The sequence below is a fragment of the Prionailurus bengalensis genome, chromosome A2 (genome assembly GCF_016509475.1).
Source record: "Prionailurus bengalensis isolate Pbe53 chromosome A2, Fcat_Pben_1.1_paternal_pri, whole genome shotgun sequence".
NCBI classification, from domain to species: domain Eukaryota; kingdom Metazoa; phylum Chordata; class Mammalia; order Carnivora; family Felidae; genus Prionailurus; species Prionailurus bengalensis.
In genome coordinates, this window is record NC_057348.1 from 61,820,504 (window position 1) to 61,832,897 (window position 12,394).

The following is a 12,394-nucleotide window of genomic DNA, read 5'->3' on the forward strand; positions in this document are numbered from 1 at the left end:
GTCCTGGCCATCCTTTGAGAGGTCACTGTCCCTGCTGACTCGACCTCAAACACCTGTTTGCAATGAGCCCACTAGGGATCAGAACTCTTAAGGTGCTGGTCCCCAAGGCAGAGTCCCAAGACTGCACTCCAGGTAAGGATCAGGGACAACCAGGAACTGCCAGGCTGTGTAAGCAGGTGCAGCCATCAAAGGGTGGGCATGACAGCCACCCCTCTCACAAAGGACAGGAGGAGAGTACAAGAGGGTATATGTGCACTGGCCTGACTCCAAGGCAGTCCAGGAGCTGCCCCTGCCTTTCAGACCCCTGTCTGTGTGCACAGGGGACTGTCCTGAGCGCATGCCCTCACAAGGCTGTGTGCAGTAGAGGCCCATGACCCCAGCCAGACTAAGCGGCCTCTGTGCCTGTGCCCACTGTCTGTCCAGGGCTAATCTGCTCAACCGAGCCTGGCCGTCCCCAGGGGGCTCACATGTGTTAATGAACGCAAACTGGTCCAAATGTGAATTCTGATGCACGCACTTTCCCAGATGGCACTTGGGCTAGAAAGGCCATGGTCTCTGAGTGACAAGACAGCTCAGGGCCGGCTATCACTCATTAAACTGCCTCCAGCATCACACGTATTCTTGTCACAGGATCCAATCCGGTTTCAAGTTAACACCCAAAGGATGTTTGCATATGGTTCTTAGCACAGAGGGTGAGACTCTTGTATTTCAGATAAGATGTGCCGTCGCCCTCCTTCCCAACTGGTGCCTGCTGTCTGGGCAGATTAACTCTCTGGGTCCTGGGATCACATGTGACAGGGACCTTGGGGGCCAGGGACTGGAGGCTCTAAGTCAGGAGAGTAATGGGTAGGTGCTTGCTGAGGTCTGCACAGAGCAGAGCCAGGCCCACGGTCTCATCTGCCACATTCTGGCGGACCCTCCCTCTTCTAAGCTGTCGAAGCTCCAAAGCTCACTTTGCTTCTCCAAACGTAAAACCCCAGCATGCTCTCTAAGCGGAAAAGCTTTCAGATCCACTTGTGAAATGCCAACACCTGATATTACAAGTGGATCCGGAACGAGCACACCCTGCTCTTGAGCCAGCTCCACACACTCCGCAGCCACACATTTCCTGCCCAGCAGCCCCTCCGCCCCTCCCCGGAGTGTGGCAGAGCGTCCTGCACCAAAGGGAAGAGGACCACACCTCACTGGGAAGGGGCCGAGGAATCCGAACCCCTTCAGCCATCTGCTGCAGCCCTGACAGCTTTCAGGGCACCCCCATGTCACCCTCCTGGGCCCTCCGGCCAGGTCGTCCTGGACTGTCATCCACCAGAAAGCGGTCTCTGCAGGATAACACTTCCTGATGGGACAAGCCCCCTTTCCCTCCCCCAGCAGCCACTGCTTCCTCAGGCACACCCCATGCTCCTCCACGAGCCTTCCCACACGCCCTGCCTGCAAGAGCCCCTCCTCTGTGAGTCTCACCGAGTGACTGGCCAAGTGGCAGCTTCTCTGAGAGTTTCCTAATTCCCGGCACACACTCCAGTTCTGGCACATGGTGCATCCTATGGGGACGGCTGGGGGGTGGGGACAGGTGCATGCACAGATACATACCCACCCTCACCATATACAAATACGAGTATATTAGCATACATGCACATACCCACACATATACATATGCGTACAAACATATATACACACATATCCATGCATATGTAGTATATTCATATACACACATACACAAATATCCATATATAGTAAAGTTGTATACACAAATATATATACACATGAATGTAAATATACACACATATACACACACGAGTATACACATATACACGCATATAGTGTATTTGTACACACACATATATGTAAGCATATGCATACACAGATATGTACACACATATATACACACAGGTATATACACATATCACACATATGTACATGTGCACGTGCAGACACACATGCACATATACGTAGACACATGCATATCCAGATACATACACATATACAGAAAATACACACATACCTATGTATACACACATATACACATATGTACACACAAATACATATACACATACGCATATACACTGTATTTGTATATACACTCACATAATCATGTACATATGCAGATATATACACACGTGGACATATCTGCATATACATGTACACATATACACACATACGACTACATGTATACACATATACATGTATTCGCACATATACATATATTTAGATATGCACGGATATACACAAACACATATGCACACATGTGTAGATGTGACTATTCAGATACATATACAGAAATACATGCATGTATGTGCACGTGCACACACACACATATATGCATACGCATATATACTTCTGTATATATACGTATACTCATAATCATGTATACATGCAAATATACACACACATGCAAATATATATGCAAATATATATGCTTATGCACATGCACACACATATGCACATACGTATACACACATACACTGACATATACACACATACATACATATGCTCATGTGCACACACACACACACACACACACACACACACACACATCTCCCCCATCAGAAGGCCTGCTCGTTTCTCCCTGAGCTCCTCGCATGGCAGAAACCTGGCCGGCACGAAGGGAACGAGAGCTCAGGGCAGGCGAGCCGTGTGCACAAGGAGAAAAAAAGAACTTGCAGAGGTGGAGGAGACCTGTGGATGATCTCCTGAAAAGAGGCCATTTTCCAGGTGGAGACACAGAGGTTCAGACGAGAAGGAGGCTCAGGAGTGAGCAGAGACCCTCCCCGCGGACAGGGCGCAGGGCTGCAGGCACCCCAGCACCGCACAGCAGAGTTGGCAAGGACGGACGGGACCGTGACCCGGCACAGCAGCCCTCGGGCAGCAGCACTGAGATCTGCCATCACTGGCCTCTGGGGAGTGACACTCCAGACTCAGGAGGTCCTGCTAGGGCAGTCCCCTCCGTGTGACATTCCGTGATGCTCAGTGACGGTGTAGTCATGTATCTTTGAGCAAGACAGGCAGAAAGGTGACACGGCGGGAACAGAAACATTTTCTATGTGGAACAACAGAGTCACTGGGGTCCCAGCACCACAGCCCCTTATCACAGACCCTGACTCCAGTCGGTTCCGCTGTGCCGTGGTGCCATCCACCGGTGCGGGGCGAGACGGGAGACTCCTGCCGTCCCACAGGCGTCTCGGGCTCCCCAGTCTCCACCGACCCTGTGTTAGGGTTCTCATCAAGCCCTGAGCTCCAGGGCAAGTGACGACAGCGTCAGGGGACCCTGCCAGCTGTGGGACGTGCGTGGTGGTCACAGGGACCACATCCAGTCAGCAGCTCTGCCTGTGCGATTACTGCCCGTGGGGAGCAGAAAAGGGCACTGAGAGGTCAAGTGACTTGTTCGAAGTCACACAGCTCCCGTGGAGACGAGGGAGGAACACGTGGGCGGCCAGGGCAGAGCTGCGGCTCCCACTCCCCCCTGGAGGGAGGGACAGTCCCGCAGGACACACGAAAGGCGTGGGAGGAACTGCAAAAATCAAGGCCAGCAAGTAGATTCCACCACCATGACCCTGACTCCATATCTGCAAGTTCACCTACTCACCAAGAATTTTTACTTCTAACCCCAGATCAACACGTGGCATTTTCGTGGCCATCCATGGAGGCGCACAGAGCGGCCACGATTTGCAGTCGCCCCACGTGCACGTTCCCAGCTCTCACGCCATCAACATGCACCCTCCAGTCCTGCTTGAGGACACACTTTTTGCACATCTGTGCTCTTTGCTGGTGCTTTTGATGTTTATGATGACTCCCCCCTGAAGGGCTGCCCAGTGTCCTGAGTGGGAGAAGCTGAGACGGGCCTTCCGGGGAAAACCCGTGTGTTAGAGACACTTTGTTTCTGCGTGGGGGGTTCACTGAATCAACAGCACAGACTAAACAAGACCTTTACGCAGAACCGCACATATGATGGAGTAAAGCACTGATGGGCTTAAGAAAACACACTGACATGAGGCTCGTGAGAACCCGAAACGCCCCTGGGAGCAAAGGCTGGCGATCACTAATTCAGTGTCACGGAGATTTTACGGAGCATGACCCCGAAATGACAGGGTGGCAGTCCTCCAACACGGGCAATGCCCTCCTACCGCTCCCAGGACCAGGCCTTCGAACAGGACGCCCCCCACGGCCTCCCGCCACCACCCACCCGCTGTAGCAGAGAAGCCTGTCGCTGAGTTCCGGCCACCGCCTGCATGTGTGAGAGCACCGTAGGACAGGCTGGGTCTGCTCCAGGAGCTCGCATGCCCGGCCCAGCAAGAACCTCGTCAAGTAAGAAACCAAACAGACACCAAGGTGGAGAAGCACAACGGGGAGAGGAGGAGACACTGGGCTGGCTCTCTGGGCCTCGTTCCTGTCACCTGAAACACGGTGGCGGGGGGGGGGGGGGGTTCCCTGCCCATCCCAGGGAGTGCCCCCCCCACCGGCAATGTCCAAGTCAGCCAGTCCAGTGCAGAGACACTGACACCTTCCCAGCAGCTCACAGCCAGCGCCCCAAGGAGACCTCTCTGCTTCTCACATACTCTCCTGAACTCACAGCCCCGGGGGCTCTGGACCCCAAAAGAGGGCAGGGTTTCTGGCATCCGAGCAGACCGCAGGGACATTTCTGATCTAACCGCCAGCAGGCTGCCCTCGCTGCCCCTCCCCTGGGCCCTCACGACGGCTGCTGGACGTACCTTCTCCGCCGGCACTCAGGCTCTCGTATGAGTCCCAGCGGATCAGGGGGTCTGCCGTGTTGAAGTCCACGATCACTCCGTGGTCATTGCACAAGTGTTCACAGCCTGCATGGGGAGGAAGTGTCAGCCACAGCCCAGGCACGCCACCGTGCGCCAGCCTGGAGGACCAGACGGAGGCGTACCGGGCCTGAGTGCTGAAAGCCAGCGCCAAGACCCGCGTTCCTGCTCCCAGGAGCCTGGCGCTGACTGCAGCTGGTGTGGACTCTGGCTCTCCGTCTGCTGTGCACTCAGTCCACTCTGGGCTCTGAGTACTAACTGTGCACGCCAAGACCACCCAGATCACTTTCCAGACCGGGACGGAGAGGCACCGAGCGGTCAGCCCTGAGGCAGAGGGCGGAGAGGCGCGTTTATGCCCAGGCTCCAGGCTCCCAGACCCCTGTGCCACTCTGCCCACATTCTGGGGAAGCCAATGGTTGTGACCTCACACACCTCACACTTAACTAGTAACTGAATTAGGGCACTGACCTCAGAAGGAAGGGGACTATCTTCTCCAGCAATTCAAGCCTGAGTTAAAATGTTCTCGGGGAGCCTGGGGGGCTCAGGCAGTTAAGCGTCCAACTTCAGTTCAGGTAACGATCTCACAGTTTGTGGGGTCAAGCCCCATGTCGGGCTCTGTGCTGATAGTGTGGAGCCTGCTTGGGATTCTGTCTCTACCTCTCTCTGCCTCTCCCCACTAGAGCACACACTCTCTCAATATTAAATAAACATTTTAAATAATAAATCAGTAAAAAATAAATTGTTTTTGAGTATGAATCTCGCTAAAGAAAGGAACCACTCCCCTTGATGATAAAGGGGCAGATTCCTCTATTTTTAGAAAAAAAGGAGAATCTATTTGTTTGCAAATAAATATTTGTACTCAACTGTACTTCTAATCATCTTTAAACACATTCAACTGTTTGTTGGGAGAAAAGTAAACAATCAGCACAATCTCCCAGAAAGAGGGACAAAAAGCTGAGGGACCAAGGGTCCGGGCTCTTCCTCAGGCAAAAGATTCCCCATGTCTGGGGTCTTACTGATCCAACTGGGCCCTGCTATCTGTAAGTCGCCCCTCACCACACTGAAAACTATCCTATTATTTGAAACTTGGGGGACGCCAGGTGGCTCAGTCGGTTAAGCATCTGACTCTTGATCTCAGCTCAGGTCATGATCTCACAGCTCATGAGATCAAGCCCCGCTTCTGGCTCCACGCTGACAGCATGGAGCCTGCTTGGGATTCTCCCTCCCTCCCTCTCTCTCTCTCTCCCCCTCTCTCTCTCCCCCTCCCTCATTCATGTTCTCTCTCAAAATAAATAAACTTAAAAAAAATTGTGATGACAATGTCCCAATACGCACAAAGGTGGGAGAGTGTGCTGAGACCCCATGGGACCAGACCCTCCACCAAAGCTGGTGAGCACCCTGCCTCCGCGTGCATTCTGCACCCCACCTACCTTGAATCTTCTCAGGAGTGGCAGAGAAAACTAACTCAATCTTGCCGTTATCAGGAAAACGGTCATCTGAAAAACAAATCGTGTTTGGACAAGTTGAGAGATGAAGGGGCAAAAAAGCCCGTACAAACTCCAGCCAGGATGGCGCCCACACCCACCAGGGCAGGCCCCATGGCTGAGGAGTTCTTCATGTTTCCAGAACATTCTCTGGACCAGAGCTTGGTCTTCTGTGAGACCGGCAGTTAGTGGCAGATGGGTTCAGCGCATGGGGCGTGGGGAGAACAGGGAGAGGAGCAAACAGAGACCCACTGCCCAATGTGACCTGCGTCCCAGCGGCCCGCGGGCCTCACCTTGGCTGGCGGTGTCCAAATCCTCCTTCCCGAACACCAGCCCGCAGCCCTGGACGGCCCCGGTGTGAAACTGCAGGCGGAAGATGACGTCGCGGGTGGCCGAACGGTACTTCTTGTGGTAGCACTTGATCTGGTGTGAAGAGGGGACACACAGGCCAATTCTTGAGCAGCAGGGGGTCACGGGGTAGGCCTCCCCCCACCAAGCCCTGTGGACCAGCTGCAAATGTCACCACTTCCAAGGGACCTAAGTTCTGACGACCAGAGCCATGGCCCGTGGCCGTCAGGCCAATGCGGATACTCTGGTTGCAGAGGTCACATCAGGATGAACTTCCCCAGGGTCTAGTAACTCCCTGTGGGGAAGACGTCGCTTTCATCCACATTCTCTAGGTGTCACAGGCAGCTGGGCCTCACCATCCACGCTTCATGTGCTAAATGCCTATGTGTGCACTAGGATTTGGAGAGGAGAGCACAGGAGAGAGAGAGAGAGAGAGAGAAAGGGAGAGGCAGAGGGAGGGGAGGAGGGGAAGGGGTAGATGGGAGAGGGCCTGGCATTTAAATAACCCGAGCAAGGCTGTCCCATATCCTGGACGCTCACTTGAGAGCAGACTCCAGAATCACCACGGCAGTGATGTGAACTCAGGGCTGCGGGTGCCCTGGGTCCCTGGGGAGACCTTTATGTGGAAGCCCCCCCTCCCCGACCCAAGGGAATGAGAGAGCGCCGGGGCCGCAAGGAGGTCTCCCAGGCCACAGCGGGGTGATGTCTGCAGGCGAGGACCCTCCCCCCCACAAGCAGGGCAGGGGCTCCTTCCCAGGGTGCTCAGCAGCCCAAGGCCAGAAGCAGGCTGGAGTGTGGGTGGCCGGTCCCTCTCCTGTGCGTGCCCGGCAGGGTCGGGGGGAGGCTGGGGCTGTCAGAGGCAGCCACGCTCACAAAAAGATTTTTCTAGGGCAAAGATGGGTGTTAAATATCCAGTACATCACAAAGGCCAACGAGAAGCAGCCACGTGGGCCGGGTCCAGACAGGCAATGCAGGAGAATGCCCCAGCTGAAGGCTCTGCTGTGCAGCTGCCCAGGCAAACTACCCCACAAAGGGAAAGTAAAGCCCCAGGAGCCTGGGCCCACTGGCCAGGAAGCGTGCCCCCCTGGACAGAGCCAGGCCGTTGTTTCGCTCTGCGTGTCTACAAGGAAACAGTCTGATAAATACACGAAGTGTGAACAGACCAAAGGGGAGTGTTTCGTGTTGACAAACATGCCCGGGGCTGCCTGGTGCATACACAGCCCGACTCGGACCTGGCCTCCGTCCTGGCCTCCGTCCTGGCCTCTGTCCTGGCCTCCGTCTGGACCAGCCCAGAGCGTCTGCACCAACCACCACGAATTCCTGAGAAATGGGAACTCGGCAATCTGCTTTCAACCAACAATGGACCTTCATCCACAGGGTCTCCTCCTGCGGCCACCTGGGGTCACAGACTCCTCAGCGGAGCCCAACCAAAGGCCGATGATGGCTGGACTTCCTTCCAGAACACGCCATGTGCTCCTCCCTTCCTGCAAGCCCTCACCTGCACGCACCCCGGGGACTGTGGTCTCAGCAGAGGTGCCCACCCACCCGGACCGCAGAGGGGACCCCCGAGGAGGCCCCCCCAGGATGCAGCAGGTCCCCTGGTATCCCCATCTCTCCAGGAGGACGGGAGCCACACCTGGCAAGTAGGGGTGACCCGGGGAGAAGCGGGAGGAGGGGGTCCAGGCTCACTCCAGGCTGGTTCTTAAATCTTTCTAAATGCCGAGGGGAACCAGAGCTTTAATCAATGTCCTCAGGGGGACAGTGCCCCGCCGCCAGCCCGCACGGTCACAGCGCAGTGAGGAGCGGCCTTGCCAAGCGTGGGTGCCGAGGCCTGCATGCGGGACCCCTGGTGAACAGGGGGCGCAGCAGGCGCTGGGCAGATAAGCCCCTGCGCCCATTAAAGGGCTCATCCTGCAGCCAGCACCCCCCAGGCCGGGCCCCGCCCTCCCCGGGGACCCCAGGGGCTCCCTGTGCCACTCACCACGACTCAGCACAGCCGCCCCACACACGCCGTGTGGCTCAGTCACAAATCGCAGCCCCTCCGAGTGCCAGGGAGCAGGGAGGCAGAGGTCACCATGCCTGGGGCAGGGTCCGGGATGGGGATCGCCCTACCCAGGCTGCCAGCTCCCGTCACTTCCCAGGGCCAAGTGTGACTCTGGTGTCTGAAGACTCCTGGGTTTTCCCAGGACAAGGGCTCAGAACAGAAGGAGGAGTGACCTATCCACCATTACAGGGCAGCTGCCCGGTCCCGCTTTCCCACAGGGTGTCCCGTCCGCAGAATCCTGACGAGCCAGCTGGCGGACACCCCAGGCCTCCCTGCGCACCTCCGGAGGCTTCGCGCTGAACCTCTCTTCCCGCAGATGGGGAGGCACCCGCCGGCCCCCCAGCCCGGCCGCCTGCCCTGGGAACAGACGCCAGGTGCCTCCTGAGGACACAGAAAACCCCAGGAGCCTTCCTGCACAAGGTCCGGGCAGCCACCACCACAGAGCAGCTCTGGCCCAGAGACGGGGCCCACCCCCGCCGGGGCACGGGCACCAGATGCAGAGCCCGTAACCATCCCCCGCCCAAGCCGACAGGTGTCAGCATCGGCGGCGAGAGACGAGAATCCCGCTCCTCACACTCGGGGGAAAGAACCATCGGCAGCTACTTGATGTGAGCGCCCCAAATGCCCCCTCTAAGATACCAAGGACAGCACCTCGTAACAATCACAGTGACCGAGGCCTGTAACATCCCCTTTGTCCCTCTGGGGTCGGTGAGTTTCCACAATACGTCCATCCATCCCCTGCCTTCAGATTTTAGAATACGCATGTCTGAAACAATTCAAAGCGTAGCAGCCTGGACTCCGTACAAAAGGGGGAAGGACATCCGTCCACCACAGCCTGTCCTCAAAGCTGCAGGGGGGCACACGGGTGTGACACGAATGTCACGACCCACCGGGAACTCTTGGGTCGGGGGAAGGAAGGCCCTCAGGTGGCATGTGGATTTCTCTGGCGGCACAGCGGCTGTTTAAGCAGTGACCTCCCATCTCCATCCCGAGGATGATCAGCTCTCACAACACATCCATACAACACGAGAGCCCAAACGCACGTACTGGCCTGACGCTATCAGAGGCTGCAAGCTTCTAGAGGGAGGGGGCCCCGGGGGACGGGTCTGAGCGCTTGGAGCCTTCCTTGTCTTGACGAGATGATCTGGAAACCCTCGCCCAGCGTAAAACCCACCTGTGCCCTTGAGCGGTCAGCACCCGGGCCTCGGTCCCCCCGCACCGCACACCGTGTGTGCAGTGGCGGTCCCGTCCGCGACAGAATTCCGAATCACACATGTCATGGATCCATCTGGTGGGCAAGGAGCCGGTAAGCTGACCTCCCTGCTTAACACTTAGGCTGTACAGATGTGTTTTTAATTCAAACTCTCCATCAACAAGAGAACGGTGCCTTGGACCAAGGGCTCAAAGCTTGAGGACGCAGCCCCGGGAGTGCCTGTGCCCAGGTCAGAGGCCAGCCCGCAGGTGTCCCCCTCCTCTGTCTGCCGCCAGCCCTTGTCTGAGGCAGCTCCTACTTGGAGCCACCTCCCACAAAACATCCCAGCGCCCACCAGCTTAGTACAAACAGCAGAAGAAACAGGACCCTCAACACTCCCCACCAGGAAACAGAGTCCCCCAACTGCAACTCACTTTGCTGGTGGCCCCGGTGATGGCCGTCTGGATAGGCTGAGAGGACAAGCTACAACCTCACACTTGAAAGACTCAAAACCGTGATCTCTAACCCTGGTAAGTCTGAACACCCACATCATCCAGTGCCAACACGAACCGCAATTTCGAAATGCCGTAATTCGTGTCCACACCCATGGAAAGGTCAGCAGGTGCTGCCTATGAACAAAAGCACAGCTGTGGAGCTAGGACCGCGGGAAGTTCCGATAAAGCCCCAGCCTGGGTCTGGGAGGTGGCCCGCATGGTCAGGGAGGAAGGTGTGCGCAGAGAAGTCACAAGGAAACACAGAGGCAGGCACAGTGGGAAGTGTGTGGGAACTGCCTGCTGGAGGAGCAAAGTCCACAGAGGGAGCTGAGGACATGCACAGAAGTGCCCCCAGTGGGAGGGAGTAAAGGACAGTGCTGGGTGTCCGCAGCAGCTCCCAGAGCAGGCGTCCCCTCTGTTTAGAAGTTGGGTCACGGGAGCAAGGTCGTGGAGCCCCGCAGTCACTAGGACACAACGTGAGTGGCCACAGGGTTTGCACAAGCGGAGACAGCAAGACCAGGCACGCCGGACGGGAAAGTGTTTACAAGCCCATCAAGGCCCTGGGCTGCGGCCAGGATCCCACTGTGTCCGCACCCACGCGAATTCCTAAGCGAGGTTACATAACGGCCTGGCTGTGCTCATGGAGCTCTGGCCTCCTCCCCGAGGACCTGAGGCCCTGCCCTTCGGAAGGGGTGAACCTGAGAGATGGGAGGGTCAGGTGTGCAGAGGGAGGGCGAGGGGGTGGGCCGGCGGTGCTCAGGCGGTCAGACTGCTCCCTTGGCCTCACCAGGACCAGGGCCCAGCTGCGCCCTCCCCAGTGCTTTCCCGGCCCGTCAGAGCCGATGCGGCCCGACTTCCCGCAAACGCAGCCCCCAATGTCTTGGCTAACGGGTCTCGGGTGAGGAAAGGGGCAAATCTATCCAGGCACACTTACCAGATCAAGGAGGGGAAAACCCAGAGGGCGAGATGCCTTCGGGAAGATGATGACCGAGGACAGTGAGCCAGCCCTGGGAACTCCTCCCACCTTCAAGGGCAGGGAGGTGGGCTCAGCGAACACCAGACCGAGAGCCAAACCCGCTACAGGTGTTGGTGGTGAACCCGTAAGCGCCCTCCCTGCTCCTCAGCACACTGTCTGAGTCACGGCTGTCACCCAGTTCTTGAGTGGAAATGAAAATGCCTTCGTGAGGGAAGCCCTGTAACTCAATGCCCCCGGGCAGGCGACCTGGGGCTTCTCCAGGCTCCCACGGCAAGGGGCAGGAGCAGGGGTGGCTCGCACCGCCCTGGAGACGCTCCACCAACCTCAGGGAAGTTTCTGTAGCATCTTTCTCCCGCGATGATCCCCGAGGTCGATTTCGGGTGGAACCAGAAGGCGTGGGGCTCCAAGCTACCGCACAACGTGCACCCACAGATGACGACCTCCAGGCCAGCCGGCGCCTCTCCCGTGACACCCCCGGGATGCTCTCCCCCCGCCGGACCCTCACGTGTCCCTCCATTGAACAAGTCATCCGCCTGCTCGTTGCACTCAAAACAGGGATGTAACTCGCGGAAGTGCGGTCTGCCTGTGACTGCCTTTCCTGTCCTCCGGGCTACGTGCGCTGCCGCAAACGACTGAGGTGACCCATCGTCACCAGCGGTTCTTGATTTCACTGCTAATCTCGCTGGGATAGGGCTGCGAACGAACACAGGTGTCATGCGCTGGGTTGTGTCTGCCACCCCCACAAATTCACATGTCGAGGCCTAACCCCCAGGACCTCAGAACAGGCCTGTGTTTGGAGACAGGATTCTTCAAGAGGAGATTACGGTCAACAAGGTCACCAGGACGGGCCCTGGTCCACTGCCTGGTGTCTTGTAAGAAGAGGAGATCTGAGGCGCCTGGGGGGCTCTGTTGGTTGAGCGACAAACTCTTGGTTTCGGCTCAGGTCATGATCTCACTGTTTGTGAGATCGAGCCCCACATCGGGCTCTGCACTGACAGTGTGGAGCCTGCTTGGGATTCTTTCTCTCTCTCTCTCTCTCTCTCTCCTGCTCGCTCACTCTCACTCTCTCTCAAAATAAAGCAACTTTAAAAAAAAA

General features: G+C 56.9%; 1 protein-coding gene across 5 annotated transcripts in view; it reads right to left on the bottom strand.

The window, feature by feature from the left end:
* The window catches only part of TNS3 (tensin 3), a 216,318-nt gene that overhangs the window by 81,813 nt on the left and 122,111 nt on the right, over positions 1–12,394 (bottom strand). For all 5 annotated transcript variants that reach the window (XM_043588418.1, XM_043588420.1, XM_043588417.1 and 2 more), the window contains exons 13-15: positions 6,538–6,667; positions 6,191–6,256; positions 4,704–4,808 (exon numbers count right to left, since the gene is read on the bottom strand). In XM_043588418.1, the coding sequence (XP_043444353.1) occupies positions 4,704–4,808; positions 6,191–6,256; positions 6,538–6,667 (301 nt within the window). The remainder of the gene's footprint in view (positions 1–4,703; positions 4,809–6,190; positions 6,257–6,537; positions 6,668–12,394) is intronic.